This window comes from Staurois parvus, unplaced genomic scaffold (genome assembly GCF_062004578.1).
Source record: "Staurois parvus isolate SC_StPar_1 unplaced genomic scaffold, SC_StPar_1.0 ptg000329l, whole genome shotgun sequence".
Classification (NCBI taxonomy): Eukaryota; Metazoa; Chordata; class Amphibia; order Anura; family Ranidae; genus Staurois; species Staurois parvus.
In genome coordinates this window covers 410,800-430,027 of record NW_028318125.1, presented here as the reverse complement: position 1 = coordinate 430,027, position 19,228 = coordinate 410,800, and the positions used below count along the sequence as shown (strand labels likewise).

At 43.3% G+C, this 19,228-nt stretch overlaps 1 protein-coding gene across 5 annotated transcripts in view; it reads right to left on the bottom strand.

The window, feature by feature from the left end:
* LOC149457274 (rho family-interacting cell polarization regulator 1-like) overlaps positions 1–19,228 on the bottom strand; it is a 423,950-nt gene that overhangs the window by 65,357 nt on the left and 339,365 nt on the right. Inside the window, exon 4 of one of the 5 annotated variants that reach the window (XM_089683954.1) lies at positions 3,483–4,433. The exons of the other annotated variants lie outside the window; for them this stretch is intronic. Within the exon in view, the coding sequence (XP_089540080.1) occupies positions 4,336–4,433 (98 nt within the window). The 3' untranslated portion in view covers positions 3,483–4,335. Of the gene's footprint in view, positions 1–3,482; positions 4,434–19,228 lie in introns of those variants that run through there. 5 annotated transcript variants of the gene reach the window in all.

Sequence of the window (19,228 nt, the reverse complement as noted above, 5' to 3'; positions counted from 1 at the left end):
AATTTTGTATTGTTGGTCGAACTTTAAATGTGTCATGTATTCGTGTTATTCATATGTCTCTCGTGTGGCTTAATTAAAGCTCTGAAGGCTGCAATTGGGCCATGCGCATGTACAATGTATGTATTACAGTACTCGGCTTGGTAATGGATGAGATGGCAGATCTGCGCTTATAGACCGGCGTGTATACCACCACGGCATTCCATGCGAATGCTGCTGTCAGTAGACCGTGGGCCTGTATCCACATATCAGCAGCATGGTACCACGTGGGCTTCATAACGCAATGCGCAAGCGGTGTGAACTCCACGTGTAGGCTTATGCATATCTTACAACCCATTACCAACTTGAAACTGTATCTGGGATGGATGTGTTTTAATAAAGATCGTATCGGGCCCATCCAGGTACAGACTGATATTTTTAGGGAGTGCTTGTGCAGAGAATTTTGCATACCAATAGAAGCTAGTAGGACAGGAAATATGACCTCAGATGGCTCATAGGGGGGAAGGGGAGGAAGTCTGCTGACCTCAGAAGACTCATGGGGGAGGACCAGTGATAGATAATAGCAAAGGCTATGCTCCAATTGGAATGTACATCCTCTGTATAAGCAATCCCCATTGTATTGTTCGGTGGGAGGGATTGACTTTATTCATGTGGGGGGCATGTGTGTATTCTTAATAAAACAGAGAGCTGAGCCTAAAATCAGCCCTTATGTGGATTGCAACCAGCCTTAGAGTGTCGTGTGATCATTCTAGGGTAACGGAGCTCCATCACCCACAAATTCAACAGAACCAAAGTATTTGGATGGGCAGGAATCGTGTAGTTTGGCTGCAGTCGTGGTAAGCGAGATTCGCACAGCTTTATGGGGGATTTCTGCGCATCCAACTGCGAGTACTCACGGTAAGGAGAAATTCGTTAAAGCGAATTTCCAAGACACACCTCTACAGCCTGACTACGCCTGTGTTCCTGAAGCCTGCTACTTCCCTGTGTCAGTCCACACATTTCTGGTCATACCCGGATCCCTAACAGCGCACTTGTGCCGGTCTTTGGTAAGATGGCGCCCGGCGATCATTGCCGCTTTTTTCAAATTTTCAGAGTATATAAACAGCATAACGAAGACGTCAGGCTGCAAATAGGCATACCCCTTTTGACAATGTACTTGTAGTACAAAACGCATCAAGGGGGAGCCCCTGCAAGCCGTTGACGTCTATGCCACCAGATCACAGAGGTCTGGTGGCCACCCTATGACACCAGCTGCACTTTAAATCCCCCAGCGATCCCTGGTGAATCTCCCAGTGCCTGGAAGAGGCTGAACCATATATACTGGCTTATCTAACATCCTGTCACCTAAGGAAGTCCACCCACCCCCAGGATACACCCCGGACCACCCTTAGAAGGGACCTGTGACTGATCTACTATATATGATACAACACGCTTTTTATTAGCGCATCTGGTGAGTGCGCATTTTATATATTTACTGGCACACACACCTGAGGACTTTCCATATACTGGGATTTAATTACATCACGTGGAGATCCATTTTTGATATTTTTATGACATTATATCTTTTGAACGCATTTTTGCATTTGGCATCAATAGTGTTATCCGGTGTTGTTGTTGGACTTATATATTTTGAATGTCATATGGTCATTATGCACTTATTACTCCAGTGTGTGAATTGTATATGTTCAAAAACACGCACCCAATGTTAGGGATCCGGGTATGACCAGAAATGTGTGGACTGACACAGGGAAGTAACAGGCTTCAGGAATGATATAATATTATAATTTATTATTGGCTACCCAAATATACAACGCACAGTAAATAAACCAACCTTCCACTAATCTTAGTATGTGCAGGAACACAGGTGCAGTCAGGGCTGGAGAGGTGGAAGGGTCAGGCGGCCCATATGGTTCTGTTAACGACCGTCTGGTGGTACCCCTAGCAGTCCTCAGGACAGGATTCCCCAGGGCGCGGAGTCTAAGTCCCAGTCTGCTTATTCACCAGGGCCCCTGATGGTGGGGATGGACTTGGAGCAGACAGGAACCAGGTCGCGGCCCCTGAGTACACCTGCTCGTGGTAGAGGGATCCGCCAGAGGTATATGCAGGTAGGAAGCCTGATGTGAAGAGGTAGAAGGTGTTAGCAGGGATGGCTGGATCCGTGCAGGATGGATGGATCATCTGGGTAGCGTAAGGCGTAGTCAGGCAGGCCAGGTCAGCAACGTGCGGGCAGCGAGGTACCGAAGGAGCAGGCAGAGAATAGTCAAGGTCACAAGCCGGGTTCAGTAACTCACGGGCAGCGCGGTACAGAGGATCAGGCAGAGAATGGTCAGGGTCACAAGCCAGGTTCAGTAACTAACGGGCAGCACACTACAGAGGATCAGGCAGAAGGATGGTCAGGCAAGCCAGGGGTTAAACAGGAGACGGTCAGCAGGGTCAGGAACAATACAGAGTCAGCAACAAATCAGATAGGCAGAGGAACAGGAACACAGGATAAAAGGTACAGGGGCTCATGGGAAACAACACCAAGGCCCTGACTGCAGGTCTGGCCATTCCTTAAATACACCTCCTGCAATCAGCCCCAGGTGTTGGCTGACTGCAGGAGTGAGCTTCTGGCTGCTGAGAGCACCCGCTGGTCAGCCCTGGTACTGCAGCCCACACGGCAGGTGAGTCCCACCACCAGTGCTGAGTCCATTCCTGACACCCATCATATACGCATGTTTGAACGCATTTCATGTTTATGCATTTGGTATCAATAGTGCTACCCAGAATTGGATTTATCATCTTATAATTACATATGGTCACTGCGCAGTTACTGCTATAGTGTGGGTACTTACACGGTAAAAGCACACCTATCATATATTTATGTTATTCATGCAAATAGTTTGAGGCTTATGCATCTATTCATCAATTTTAGCACTGCACTACCACTTTTTATCAGATATATCGAACACATATGGTTTACCTTTTTAGTGTTTCAGATGCTCCAGGATTTTTAGCGCTCGCTTTTATTCTATTGTATTGCATGAAAACCATGCTGCAGCCAAAATGCAGTGCAGCAGTGTGAAACCTAAGTAGATGTGAATGGAAGGTTTCATAGCCTCAATCACATATAACAAACTGAATATTCAATAAAATGATCCACTCACAATATTAACTCTGATTATATTATATTTTGTTTTGCTGTAACAATAAATGCAGACAGTGCTGATAAAAGTCAGTGTTGTAATTTACTTTAAAAATGTATTATTTGCATCATAATTTTACCAGGAATGTAGTGTTTATATACAGTATATATCACTTTCCGTGACTTATTCTACTGTCACTAAATTGCTGCCACTGTTACTGAAGCCTTTGTGTGTTCAGGATTGTGCTGCTTGGAAAGGAGGAGGGAGAGGAGCTGTGCTATGGGTGCACTTCTCAGAGGGTTGGAAAGATTTATAGGTTTGATCAGATTTAAGGTTAATACAAAAGAAGAGAACACATACTTCTTGTTTAAAAATGTTTTAAAGTGTTTAATAACAATTCTTAACATTCATTGTGTTTCAGTGTTAATAATTTTTGTACTTGTCTCATGTTGGTTTTTTTTTAGCATCATTACATTTTTGTCATTTTTGAGGCAGGTCAACCAGGCTAATTAGGTAAAACTTTTAATAATATGTAGTACTATAAGTAGTTTACTTTATGTAAATTGTAGTGCCTTAGTAAGCTGTCTCACATATCTTAAAGTGTTATTAAACCCATGACCCTGCATTCACTGTATATATATATATATATCCGGTCTTCCACAGTACACTAAACAAGAAGTGCAGTTATTTTAGTAAATGTAATCTGCTAAATACCTTTTCTCATCAGAAGTATTGCTGTATACTATATAGCAGTCTTGTGACCTCTATCAGTGTCCAGTCAAGCACTGGTTAATCTTGTAGGAGTAGTTTTCATTCTCCTCTGACTACTGTCCTATGAGGCTGTATGACCCCTGACCCTGTGTCCGGACAGCGCTGATTGGTCCTGTGCAGATCACATGTGCCCCCACCAAAAAAAAAAAAAAAAAACCTCACTAGTAATACACACCAAACAGAGCATGTGCAGACTTGCCACTGCTGCTCTGCAGATGGATTGGGGCAGTAGAAGGGGAGAATCAGAGAAAACAGGATCAAACAGCACAATGTGGGGGATTAACCCCTTAGGTTCTATAGTGAGTATAACAACCATGCTTTTCTGCATATACTATCTACAGACTGATTTTACTGTTATGGGTTTAGTAACACTTTAAATTCTGTAGCAATCCCCAAGACACAAGACTGCTGTGATTGATTCAAACTGTAACGTTTGTTAACTTCAGAATGCTGTGCTAGCCATGGATCCAGGGGCAAAAATTCGAGGCAGACTACCCAAAGTCTCTTCTAAGTGTCGGCATGCAGTCTTACCATCTTCTCCTGAAATAAAAAGTAATGAATAATTTAAAACAAAAGTATACAATCTTATGTGACTATGTGATAAACAATACATAACAAGTTGCTTTCTTCTAGCCCCATCCACTTGCTTCTCTTAGTTTGGGATCTCATTCATTAAAAATCTGCACTTCCTGTTCACAGGATCACACAGCATATGAACAAGCACACATAAGGCACAATATAAACTGTATATATAAACCGTCAAAACTGGGTTAAGGGTATACTCAGTCTGCAACTGCAAGACAAGATTGGCCAATCATAACTTATCTGATACAAATAAATAAAAATGAACTATTAAATGGTATTCTCAAAAGGGATTACACATGTATCCATCAATTAGGGCTTTGTATTAAATTGTATGTATTCTCCTTGGCTAGTCTTTTAAAAAGGTTGTTCATTACCAGCTTAGTTCTAATTCCAGGTAAAATATACAGACAACTAAATTATTCAGTGTCTTAACCCCCTCACTCTCTCTCCCTGTCTGCTCTGTCTGCTGGTTCAGGCAACTTTCTCCAAAGTTTCAGTTAGGGTGTAAGATCCTAAAAGTAAATTGCTATATGGAAAAATCTATATGGACCTAGTCACACTATGAATTATGTTCCTGTGCTTTAAGGTGTGCTACTTTAACCAGTTCCCGCCTGGCCTATAGGAGAATGACTACCGAGTGGGACTCTCAATGATCCGGGTGGCCGTCATAGCATCCATAGGAAACAGCTGATGGCCGATCTGTATACCAGCCTGTTGCCTGTACCATGTGACCACTGTGACCAAACACAGCAGGTCACACGACAATTGTAAACAATGGATGGCTTCCTTTTATGCCATCCATTGTATACAATTGTGCTGTTAGCTGTGATTGGCCACAGTGATCACTGTGTCATGTGATTAGCTGTGACCAATCACAGCTAATCACTGTGTCATGTGATTAGCTGTGACCAATCACAGCTAATCACTGTGTCATGTGATTAGCTGTGACCAATCACAGCTAATCACAACAAAAAACAGTGAATGAATCACTTTCATTCAGTTAAATACTTGCGTATAGCAGTGAAATTCACTACTATAACTAATCATAACGTGTAAAAGAAAAACAAAATACTGATCACTTCCCCAGAGTAGTACAATGTTACTATGGTAACATTATATTACTCTGGTCACAGTGTTTTATTTAAAAAAAAAATCATAAACAAAAGAAAAATGTAATAAAAAATAAAAAAAAGTGAAAAAAAATTATTTACATATATATAATACACACACACCATATTGACAAAAGTATTGGGACGCCTTCCTTTACACACACATGAACTTTAATGGCATCCCAGTCTTAATCCATAGGGTTCAATATTGAGTTGGCCCACCCTTAGCAAGCCACTGCCAAGAGCCTACCTGTCTTTTCTCATTGCTCAAAATTCTGCTGGGATTGGGAAAGGAGAAACTTCCTACAAGAGGTAACACTCATCAATGTCAGCTCTCTATAGGCTACCTGCATAACCTTTTGTGTCCCTTCATCCCTGGTGATAACCTATTGAGCTTCCAAAGCCTGAACCCAGACCTCGGCCTACACTGGCTGAAGGCGAGATTCCTTCCAAATTATTCCTATGTTCAGCTGGTATTGGCCCCAAGCATACGTCTTTAAGGGGCATCCCAAACCACTTCTGGGGATGCTGAATGTTGATTATACATCCAGTAGTATTGAAAATCCAAGGCCATCAAGGGTGCAACCTGGTCATCTGAGATCCAATAGCGAGACAGTTTCAGCCCCAGACAGGGACCTGTAGCTGAGTCAGTACAGATCCACAGCAACAAGGGGGCATGGTTGGAGATGCCCCAGGTAGGATGGTGACCTCCTAAATGCAGGAGAGGAGAGGGTCACTCACAAAAAACAGATCAACGTGAGAGAAGGTAACAAAAGTAACAATGAGAAGGTAACAATGGGTCACAAACAAAGATAGGCCTGACTCTTGAACTGGAATCACTCCAGTCTCCAACCCATTCGGAAATTCTGGATTACCAATTGCTGAAGTGAGAAGACCCGGAGAGCTAGCAAAACCTGTGGCCCTGGCAAGGTTATGAAATGCATCTATTGTTGCGCCAATTAAGGGGTGTGTTAACCAAAGCTTTGGATAAGCAGACTGTGATAGCCATGGTGAAAATTGTAAAGGAGCCGAAATGTATGAGCTTTCCAGGGAAACCCAGTGTTTATGCTTAGTATGACAGTTACAGTCTATGATTCTGGTAATGTGAGCAGCGTAGTAATACTTTTTAAAGTCTGGTAATCCCATACCTCCAGAACTCCTGGTACGTGTGATGAGCTCGAATCGAATACGTGTATTTTTATTGGCCCACACAAAGGCTCTTTGGGTCTTTGAGAGGAGAAGGCCCTTGAAGCCCTAAACCTATGGATTAGGTTAAGGACCTTGACAATATTGTCACGTGCTTCTCTACCTGACATAAAACCGACTTGTTCCTGTCCAATAATATCAGTTCAGTTAGGTAGGGTCTAAGTCGGTTGGCCAGTATTTTCGCAGGTAATTTTATGTCAAAGTAGGGAATTTGGTCTGCAGCTTGTACAGTTGGCAGGGTCTTTATCCTTTTTGGGGATGACAGTGATATGGGCAAGAGAAAAAGAAGGGGGAATAGGCCATGGTGTAATCAAAGAGTTAAGTGTCTGCAGTAGGAGCATAGAGAGTAGGGAGTTAAAAGTCTTATAATATTGTGATGTCAGTCCGTCTGTACCTGGGCTTTTCCCCGATTTTAGACTTTTAATAGCATTAGCCAACTCTATCTCCCCAATAGGGCATTCTAGTAATCTGACATCTGAACGTTTCAGGGAAGGCAATTTATTTTTTGAAAAAAATAATTGATTAAGTAAAATTTCTCAACCTTAAGATCTTTGGGGGTATGAGTGGTGGGCAAGTTATACAAGGAGGAATAATATTGGTTAAATAAGGAGGCTATCATTTTACTGTCATGTTCCAAGGTACCTTTCCAGTTTCTGAATCCATGAATATTTTCATTTAGTTTAGCTTCTTGCAAGGTCCTGGCCAGGAAACGCCCAATTTTGTTTGCTCCCTCATAGTAAACTTTTGAAAAACAGGGATCGCTTATAATTGGTGTCTAGAATGGCCCGTAGTTCCAGCTGTGTCTTTTGAAGTTCAACCATCATGGAATTGGCAACGGATAGTGTCAGGGTCCCCTCCTCCGTGTAGCCATGCAACGGCGCTGGATCCTTTCGGTGCCAGTGCACATGTGCTCCCGCATGTGCAGTAGCATACATGTCACCGCAAGGTGGGCTATTTAAACCTCCAATACAGTTTAGTCAGTGCCTTCTGGTCTATAACGTTCTGCACTCCATAACCTGATTCTGTTGCCTGTATCTGATCTGAGTGACCCTGACTAAGAAATAAATCCGCCTACACTGACCCTGGCTTATCCCTGACTATCTGCTTGCCTGCTCCCTTGTACTTGATTTGCCTGTTTGATCCTGACCTGGCTTGTCTGACTCTGCTGCACCTACTTACAGTACCTGTATCTGCACCTGGCCTGTATCCTGATTGCTGCTTTATCCTGTTGCTTTCTTATCCCAAAAGCAGAAATAAACTACGATGTAGGGGACCGAGAATTACTGGCCATCAAATTAGCCTTGGAGGAATGGAGATAAATTTTGGAGTGAGCAGCACACCCCATTCTGATCTACACCGATCAAAAAAATCTGGAGTACCTGAAGACTGCGAAACGTCTAAAACCCTGACAAGCCAGGTGGGCACTCTTCTTTTCCAGGTTCACCTTCCACATTACTTAAAGACCAGGCTCTAAGAATATCAAACCCGATGCTATGTCTAGGATGTTCGATGACCCTAAGGATCCTCCTACCCCTGATACAGTGCTCTGAACAGGCAACTTCTGTCTTTTACAACCAGACCTTTTTTCGCAGATCCAGCAGGCATCTTTTGGGGCTCCATCCCCTCCAGGAATAATTTTGTCCTCTAGAGAAGGGTTACTATGGTCAGGGAACAGAATCTTTGCACCAGAAACTACCCGACTGGCAATTTTAGGGCTTTGTCATGACCATCCGCTGGCAGGACATTTTGGGGTCCACAAGACTTAAGACCTAGTGCAGCACCTGTTCTGGTGGCCTGAGTAGGAGAAGGACTGCAAGGCTTATGTAAATTCCTTCCCCACATGTATACGGAACAAGGGTAACAGAAATAAAACCTGGGGATTATTAAGGCCTCTACCAGTCCCTGACCGTCTGTGGAGATGGACTTCATTGTAAAACTGCCACCATAAGAAGGATGTTCGGCTATTTTCATTATAGTGGAATGGTTTTCCAAGATAGCCCACTTAATTGCCATGAAGGGAGTACCGTCTGCAGCAGAAACGTCCCAAATCTTTATAAGAGAGGTGGTGAGGCTCCATGCTGTCCCAGGGAACATAGTCTCGGATTGAGGGGTGCAATTCACCTCAAAGTTATGGAAAGCTCTTTGCGAGAAGTTGAAAGTGGGACTCTCACTCTCTTCTGCTTATCACCCTCAGACCAATGGACAAACAGAAAGAACCAACCAGACCTTGGAGCAATACATTTGCTGTTTCACATCTTTTTCCCAAGTTATCACTTTTACCCTTGGCTGAATTTGCATACAATAATTCGAAACACTCGGCCACAAAACAGTCCCTCTTCTTCTCTAACTATGGATTTCATCCTGCATTCCCATCCAATCTAGTGCCTGAATCAGCAATCCCAGCAGTCCAAGATACCTTTGAATTCTTTCAACAGAACAACAAGATGCTACAGAAGACAATCTCAAAGGCTCAGTTAGACAATAAGAAATTCTTTGACAGAAAAAGGAAGGGGGGGCCTGGTCCTGGAACCTGGCGAAGAGGTATGGTTGTCAACAGCCAATCTAAGGTTAACCTGTCCCTCAAAGAAGTTAGGCCCCAAATTCGTGGGACCTTTTCCAATAAAAAGGAGGATTAAGAGTGTAGCATACAAGCTCACATTACCAGAGTCGCTAAAAGTCCACCCCGTATTCCACGTATCATTGCTCAAGACTGCAGTCTCTAACCCCTTTCCAGGTCGGGAATTGGGCCACCTGAACTAGTGATCATCAACGGCGAAGAGGAATATGAGGTATTGTCAACAATTGTTGACTGTAGGAACAGGAGGAACCAACTCCAATATTTAATTAAATGGAAAGGTTACGGATGTGAAGACAATTCATGGGAACCGGAATCTAACATCCACGCTAAAGATTTAATCGTGGCATTCAAGCGCAGGCATCCAGAGAAGATGGCCCAGTTGGGCATCCGGAGGCTGCCCTTAGAGAGGGCGCACTGTCAGGGATCCCTCCTCCGTGCAGCCATGCGACGGCGCCAGATCCCCTCTGGCCGTGGCGGTGCGAGTGCACGTGTGTGGGAGCGTGCGTGCGCGCATGCTCAGTAGCGTACACATCACCGCAAAGCGGGCTATTTAAACCTCCAATACAGTTTAGTCAATGCCTTCTGGTCTATAACATTCTGCATTCCATAACCTGATTCTGTTGCCTGTATCTGATCTGACCCTGACTAAGAAAGAACTCAGCCTGCACCGACCCCGGCTTATCCCTGATATCCGCCTTCTCCCTTGTTTACTGATTTGCTCGTTTGATCCTGACCCAGCTTGTCTGACTCTGCTGCACCTACAGTACCTGTATCTGCACATGGCCTGTATCCTGATTGCTGCCATACTTACCTGCTGCTGCACCCACGGTCTTGCACCTGGCCTGCATCCTGGTTCCCACTATACCTCCCTGCTGCCGCATCCACGCTCCTGTGTCCGTTCCTGATCTGCATCCTGATTGCCGCCATACCTACCTGCTGCTGCACCCACGTTCCTGCATCCGCACCTGGCCTGCATCCGGATCTCCTGAGTCTTCACCTGCCTGCCACCAGCTCCAGATCCACCCGGCACTCGTGCCACTCCTGGCTTTGTGCCCTCTGTCCCCACCATCAGGGGCTCCGAGCAGGAGTAGTAAGAGGATGCCTCCTCTCCACATCAGGCTCCCCAACCAGGTACGTGACAGCTTATGCTGAGATTCAAGTTTCACTATGTTTGCGGAAATATCCGCAGTTCTCCTAGACAGCTCCCTTCAGTCTGGCACCCCAATTAATATACACTCCGCGAACAACACATTTGTGTGCCTCCCATGTGCTAATAGGAGAAGTTTCCGTACCCCTATTGATATCAAAATATTGTTTAATCGTATTGGTGATATTGGTCAGGCTTTCAACATCAGTCAACAAAGCCGGGTTAAATCTCCAGTTATACATCTTAGCTGTCTTGCCCGGGAGAGTCTAACACAGCGATAGTGGGGTATGATCTGAAAGAGACTGTATCCTGATCTCAGCGTCAGTCAGCAGAGGGAGGTATCTTTGAGAAATAAAAAGGTAACCGATCCTGGCATATTGGTTGTGAGGTGGAGAATAGCACGTGTAATCACGGCCAGTGGGGTTAAGTGATCTCCAAGTGTCAATCAGCAGTAAAGATCTCAGAAGTAGTTTAACCTTTTTAAGATTTTTATACGCGATACAGGTTGTCCCATTAGACGTGTCCAAAGCAGGGTTAAGTGGGATATTAAAATCTCCCCCTAGGATCAGACAGCCAGCAGCAAACCCTTTGAGCTTATCCATGATGTGCTGACAGAAGGAGATGTGAGCAGAGTTGGGGAAATGGACATTGGCTAAGGTGATCGTTGAGCCCGCCCATGATCCTTTTAGGAAGACGTATCTATCCCCTTGGTCAATTGATTGTTCTGTGATCAAAATCTGTGCCTCCCTACTGATCAGTATGGTGACCCCCTTAGTCTTGGCCAAAGCATTAGTGGAATGGTATGCTTACGTAAAGTATTTGCTCGACAATTTTGGAATCTATCCGGTTTTAAAATGAGTTTCTTGAAGGAACACTATAGAAGGCCTGGCTTTATTTACAGTAGCTCGCGTAACAATTGAGAGCACTTCTCAGGAACATTTAAGCCGCTAACATTTTGGGAGATGAATCAGGGGCTTTTTCCCTAGATTTGAGTAAGTCATGCTGGTGAAATAAGGAGAGCGGATCTGTTCAAAACAAACACATGGGAAACAATTCTCGTTTATCACTAACCTATATGATACTGCACACCTGGCAAGAACAAGTGGTATGTGGTACAATAAAAAATACCGTATCGTAAGGTTAAATAAGCATCAGCAGAAGTAGGCAGGAAAACTAGATACTATATCTAGCTGAAGGCTTTACTCTGCCAAATTATGGGGCTAATGGGAGGGGCTATTGAACCTGCAGAGCCATCGTTCAGTAGTGAAAGATAATGCCTATGGTAAAGCTTACCGTAGGAATGGCACAAGTAGTAATAAACAGTGGCAGATACATATAGGGAGGTCTGAACTCAAAGTCAACAACACATGTATTAAATGCAGGATTCAGGTAACTGCAGGGACATTATCATAGAGATGAGATAGAATCCAGAGATCAATTGCAATTATAGAAAATATATTGTACATAGATGCAACAATTTCAAACAATGTGCCAATAGATACAGAACCATTAGGCCATGTGAGCCCTGAGAGCCAATAACAAGGAACATCCTGGCGGTCTGCCCTTAAGTAAAATAAACTAGTATCACCTGGTCAATTAAGCATATAGCCATCAATTAGGTAAAGCATATCAAACATAAATACACGAGCAAGAACAAACACACAGCAAGGGAAGCGAACCAACGGTGATTAGCCATGGGCAAGACCTCCCCTACCATGTGAATTCCCTATGCCCTATCCATCCAGATATAACCATGGATTGAAAAAAGCAACAGGGACTAAAAAGGAGAAAAAGAAGGATAAAACCAACTAATCTCAGTCAGGTATAATTGAAATCCTCTCTCGCTCTGAACTGCTTAGATTTCGGTGAGGACAAGCTGGAACCCTGGTGCCTGGTTTTCCTGTGCTGTGATTTAGAAGGGGTTTGCGGAGGCATAGATTCGATGGCGGGAACTGCTGATGGAAGATGGAATTCCCCATACCATGCAGGTAGTTCCACGTATGGAAGTTGGAGGTCATCCCAGAAACCCCGGACATCTGCGGGCAGTCTCATCAGATCGTGCTTGCCATTCAGGGTGGCTTGCAAAGCAAAAGGAAATCGCCATCTATAAGGAATCCTCTTCTCCTGCAGAATGGTCAGTAGAGGGCATAGTGCTCTTCTATTTTTTAAAGTAATAGGGGAAAAGTCCTGGAAGAGTGCAAGTTCATCACTATTAAAAGTAATGAGATCATTTTATCTAGCTTTTTTGATGGTTTCTTCCCTCAGTGGGAAGTTGGCAATACAGCAAACAATGTCCCGGGGGGGGGGGTGTATTTGAGCCGTCTGCCCCCCTTGGCCTAAGGGCTCTGTGTGCTCTCTCAAAATCAATGACAGTGTCCACAGGTCTCTCTAAAAGATTGTTACAGATAGATTGTAATGTCACCAGAAGTTGTTCAGCAGACACAGATTAAGGGACGCCTCTCACACTGATGTTATTCCACCTTCCTCTGTTATCTAAGTCTTCAAGGTGGCGATTCACGTTAATCAAGTGTGTGGCATGTGTTTCAGAAACTTTTTCCAGCCTAGATATTGCCTTGTCTCTGTAAGCACCAGCCTTCTGCAATGTTGTTAATTGCTCAGAGAGATAGGAGATTTTCTTTTAAATCAGTAATGGCAGATGTAAACGATCTCAGCGATCTGTGTCATCTCAGAGAATGTGAGTGGTGGATAGGAGCGAGTGTCCTCTCTTATCATATCCTCAGAAGCTGGCAGGGACTGCTCACTGTGAACTTCCTCATGATGTGCAGGAGCCATCTTACCCCCTCTGTGTGCCGAGGACCCGGATTGTGAACGATGTGGGCGATTGTGTGAAGAGGGCTTAACAATCCTTCCCATGATCGCCCTGCAGTGTACCGCTTAAGTGGCTGTAAAGCTGATCTCTCCCTGCAGCTCTAGCAGTGTGCTGCCATGTGGCTAAAGCTGCAAGTCATGCCCCCCCACCCCCCTTATCATTATTCTTTGTTCCTTTTTTTTGTAATTTCCTTTCCTGTAGTTGTCTCTATGTATTGGTAACATTCTGTATTTACATTGTAATATCACTACTTTTTAAGTTATATCTGCTACTTTATATTTTATTATATTTTATTAATGGCAAGCTTCTTTTCTGTGTAAATAAATTAGATATTTATTTTTTTAGCACAGTTGTTATCATTTGGTATTACCTTTATTGGTAATAGCCACATGAGGATTGGCTAGATTCTTATATAGACAAGTGAGGTAGCGTAACCGCCAAATCAAATGGTGCCACTTGGTGAGGAAGTTTGAATATTTGGGTAAATGTTACTTCATTCATGGAGGACAGAGCATTATTTACATCTTCGTTTTCATGTCGGTCTTCCCTGTCTGTCTGAAATACCTAGACTAGTAAGATTTGTCAAATGTAATTTTTTCTACCTTTTGTCTTTACTAATATTTTTATGAGACTGAATAGGAACAGTATTATTAAAATAAAATTGTACTGAGAGTGAATGAGAAAACACCTAACTGCTCGGTTATGCCTATTGCAGCAGGGTGTAAGTGTGAACAAAAAGGGCTCTGACTGGACTCTTAGAGGCAGTGAAAAAAAACTTAGGATCTGTGCCTTTCTGCCAAAAAGCAGTTTCAGTTGACCCTCGAATAAGATTAGGCCAAGATGCTTCCCAATATTTGTGACTGAAATGCACTTGTGGGTCTAAATCACACTGAATGATCTTATGTATAAATCTGTTTTCTTTGTAATCTACTAACTGGGGATTGTAAACTTGTAGTTAGACCTGTGAACAATAGCTACATTGTAACTGCTACAAATCATATTGCAAAATAGTTGTGCCTCAACTGCCTGCTGTACTCCAAGCGCTCAAATTTTTTACTATTTTAGTTTGCTCTAATCCTTCTTGGGATATTAGGAGCAATTTAAAAAAAAAAATCTTTCAGAATACTTCAAAAAAAGTCCATGGGCCTGATTGAACTATTGACTAGTTCAGGAAATCTCCAGGCTGTTTTGAAGGACTATAGCCAGAACAGGGAAAAATTAAACGTTTGTTCTGACAAGTAGTGAAAAGCAGCAACGGTGACAGGGGTGGTACCTGTCAACCCAATCACTGGCCAGAGATTAGCTACCTCTGGGTGCAACCGTTTAAGGTTGGGAAATTGTTTCAGGAAGATGTCTAAGAGTGGTCAACCCTACCAACTGACCCCAAGGGAGGTAAATATGGACCCTGGGTGGTAAAATATATTTATAATTGGGAGCGCTGGACTGAAATGACGTTTTCTAAAAGAGGTACTTTCAAACCTAAGGTTTGGGAGGATCTCTGGTATGATCATCATAAAAAGATGGCATGCCCAAATGAAAGAGATGCTTGGAGTTTATGGTTGTTAAAGTCAATGAGTAGGGCACAGGCAGTGAATGTTTTAATATAGAATTTAAGGAGAAATCATTCCAAACAACACTTGAACTTAGATACAAGTAGGAACAGTCACAAAAGTCAACACCGCAGAGTTGTGGCAGAGATGAACAGGGAAACAATGAGCAATTGTCAGGACTGGTGCCTTATGCAGTTGCCCAGTCCTTGTCAGTGAAATGCTCAAGCACTGATATATACTGTCATCTTTCAGCAGTAGACAAAAAGGGAGAGCCACAAGATAATGCCAAGTCTGATACTCCAGTAAAAACCCCAGATGAATTACAGAAAGACTGAGGCAGAGGAACAAAAAGAGGAAAGCAGAGAAGCAAGGCAGGGAAAGGTCAGACTGGAGTTAGAAGAGGATATGAAGTCAAAGCCTAGCGGGAAAATCTGTAGTAAGCACGCAGGAAAGGCTCCACTAATCTTTGCTGCCTGTTGGATGGCTAAGCAATATGAATATTTAAAGCTGTAAAACAAATCCCTAATGGAAGCTCTTAAAGTATCCAAAAGTGACATGAGTAGTTTAAACATTTCTGTAACTAATACTGATGCTAGCCACTAGCAGCTAACAAGAGATTTTTTTATTAACAAGAGAGATTTTTTTATTACAGGTACTTACTGTATATAGCGCTGTCAATTTACGCAGCGCTTTACATATATAGTACATTCACATCAGTCCCTAACCCTCAAGGGGCATACAATCTAAGGTCCATAACTTATATTCATACATACACATACTAGGGATAATTTAGACAGGATCCAACTAACAACCCTAGACCATTTGAATCATTAACCACTACTCTCTGAATACAATTTTTTAGCCAGTTTTCCATCCATTTACATACTGATTTTTCCAAGCCCGTAGACTTTACCTTACACATTAGCCATGTGTGGGGAACTGTGTTAAAGCTTTGCAAAATCCATGTATACCACGTCCACAGCCACCCATTTGTCCAAGGTTTTGCTCACCTCCTCATAAAAAGAAATCAGATTCGTTTGACAAATTTGCCCTTTCATGAATCCATGCTGTCTGTTGCTTAACATTTTTCTCCAGCAAGAAATCATCTATGTAGTCTTTTATTAAACTCTCCAGTATTTTCCCAACTATAGATGTTAAACTAACAGGTCTATAATTATTTGGTAAAGATTTTGACCCCTTCTTAAATATAGGCACCACATTGGCCTTATGCCAATGCAGTGGTACTATGCCAGTCATTAAAGAGTCTCTAAAAATTAGAAACAATGGCTTTGAAATGACAGAGCTCAATTCTTTAAGGACCCGTGGGTGTATGCCACCTGGTCCAGATGCTTTATTCACCTTTATTCTGTCTAAATATTTTTGGATCATATCAGTTGTGAGCCAATGTGGAGCATCTGGAGCTGTGTCAATAACATGCTTAATATAGACAAGAGCTCTCCCATTCTCCTTTGTATACACAGAGCTGAAGAAGGTATTTAATTAATTTGCCTTCTCTTTTTCCCCAGTCACCCACTCTAGATTATTTTGTAAAGGGCCTACATGCTCGGACTGGACCTTTGTACTATTAATATATTTGAAGAATTTTTGGGGGGTTAGTTGTGCTATCTTTTGCAATCTGTTGTTCGTTTTCAATTTTTATTTCCTTTTTGCATATTCTGCTATATTCTTTGTAATGCTTAAAAGATGATAGCGTTCCTTCATTTTTATATGTAATAAAAGCTCTGTTCTTATTATTTACAGTTTTTTTTTAACTTTGGCTGTAAGTCACACAGGTTTGATTTTTAGCCTTTTAAACTTGTTGCCCATGGGCATATTTTGCAGTGTGTTCACATACAGTCTTTTTGAAGAACTCCCATTTCTGTGTTGTGTTCATCGATGCCAATATTACCTTCCAGTCTAAGTCTTGGAGAACAGCTCTCAGCCTTGGAAAATTAGCTTTCTTAAAGCTGAGCGTTTTTATTTTTCCCCTATGTGTTTGATGTTTACAGCTGACAATAAATGAAATCATGTTATGGTCACTGCTACCCAGAAGTTCTTTTATGTGGACATTTGTAATATGAGTTTACTTTATATTTTTTTATAACTGAAAGTAAAAAATATTGTCTTTTTTCATTTAAATCACAGAAAATAAAAAAACCATTGTTGATTAAATACCACCAAAAGAAAGCTCTATTTGTGTGAAAAAAGGACATAAATTTTGTTTGGGTACAGCATGACTGCGCAATAACCAGTTGAAATGCAAAAAATGGCCTGGTCATTAGGGGGGTAAATCTTTTGGAGGGTTAAGCTAACAAATTGTAAGAGTGTGTTTTTGGAATTTATGTTGTGTTGGCTGAAGTTAACTGTCTGATGTTTTGTTTAAAATTTCAGAAAGTGCTGTCTCGGCTTCTGACAGCCCACTGACAACTGACCCCTCCTGTATAGCTAGGCAAGTGAGTGTAAATAACTCTAGTAAAATGCAAATGTGCTGAGCCAAGTTAATCTTAAAAAGGAAAGGTAAAACATCTGCAACCCTAGGTTCACACCTAAGCATTTTCCGCAGAGTTTTGCATTTTGCAGAAACCCACTACAGTCCAGTCTATTGCTGTGTTCAGGTCTAGACCTTGTGTGTGTTTTTTGTTCTAATCTGACATGTATGGAGCTCTTATATTAACAAGTTTCTTTACTCCAGTGATTATCAAAACCAACTAGGTAAAGCCAGCAATCTCCTATCACTAGTGACAGTATGATTAGTCATCTCCAATCAGTTTTTATAGGGAAATTTGATTAGGTCTGCATTGACTAAAAAGTGTTACTACATTTACTCCTTCTCCTACTACTACTACTACTACTACTTTACTACTTCTCCTTAGCACCCCTAACCACATGTAGCATTAGACCCCGACCGCTTCAACCCTGGCAGAACGACCACACTAAAAACCTCAAATGATGCAGTCGCGCGCTGGAGCGATTATGTTGCAAAACCATATCCCCTTGAGCATTCTTCCTCTACAAATCTGCCTTCCTCACCTACACCTCCTCCCTCCATGCCGCCAAGCAAGCCTACTTCGTAACCCTCATTAACACCCTCTCCAACTGTCCTCGCCGGCTCTTCTCCACTTTCAACTCCCTACTCTCTTCCCCCCCACCCCCACCCAGTACCTCACTCACCTCCCACGAGATTGACGCAATCCGTAAGGTCATTGCCAATACTTAATCTACCTCCCCACCTAGCCTCCCTCCCACCATTACCCCATCAACTCTCCCCTCCTCTGACCTCACAACCGCCTGCACCACACCTAACATCCCGCACACTATAACCTCCCCAACACTCCGCTCCTTCAGCCCTGCTACCACTGAGGAGGTCACTAAGGTCTTCTCAGAACTCCTCCGGTCACCCTCCTCCTCCATCCTACGCTCCCTCACCCACACCTTCAATCTCTCCCTCTCTACTGGAGTATTCCCCTCCTCCCTAAAGCACGCACACATCACCCCCATACTCAAAAAACCATCCCTGGGCCGCACCGACCTGAACAACCTTAGACCCATCTCCCTGCTGCCATTTACATCCAAGCTCCTTGAGCGCTTAGTCTACAATTGCCTAAGCTTCCACCTCACTGACAACAACCTCCTCGATCCACTACAGTCGATCCACTACAGTCCACTACAGTCTGGCTTCCGTCCCCTACACTCCACCGAAACTGCCCTGCTCAAAATCACTAACGACCTGCTAACCGCCAAAGCTAATGGCCACTACTCAGTCCTCCTACTCCACGACCTCTCCGCGGCCTTCGACACAGTTGACCACCCCCTCCTCCTTAATAAACTACACTCCCTTGGCATCAGAGACTCTTCTCTCTCCTGGCTTTCCTCCTATCTATCCCAATACTCCTTCAGCGTTACCTATAACGCCACCACCTCCCCCTCTCTCCCCCTCTCTGTTGGGGTCCCCCAAGGCTCTGTCCTTGGGCCCCTTCTTTTCTCCATCTACACCTCCTCCCTCGGCTAACTGATACACTCCCACGGCTTCAACTATCACCTCTACGCCGATGACACGCAAATTTACTTCTCCACCCCTCACCTCACCCCTTCGGTCTCCGCCAGTATCACCCACCTACTGAAGGACATATCAGACTAGATGCCACTCCATTTCCTCAAATTGAACCTTTCCAAAACCGAGCTCCTAGTCTTCCCCCCCAGCCCGTGCCTCCCCCCATCCTCTCCATCACGACCAACAACGCCACCATCAATCCCACCCCGCAAGCCAAAGTCCTAGGTGTCACCCTAGACTCAAACCTATCCTTCCAACCCCATGTCCAATCACTGGCAA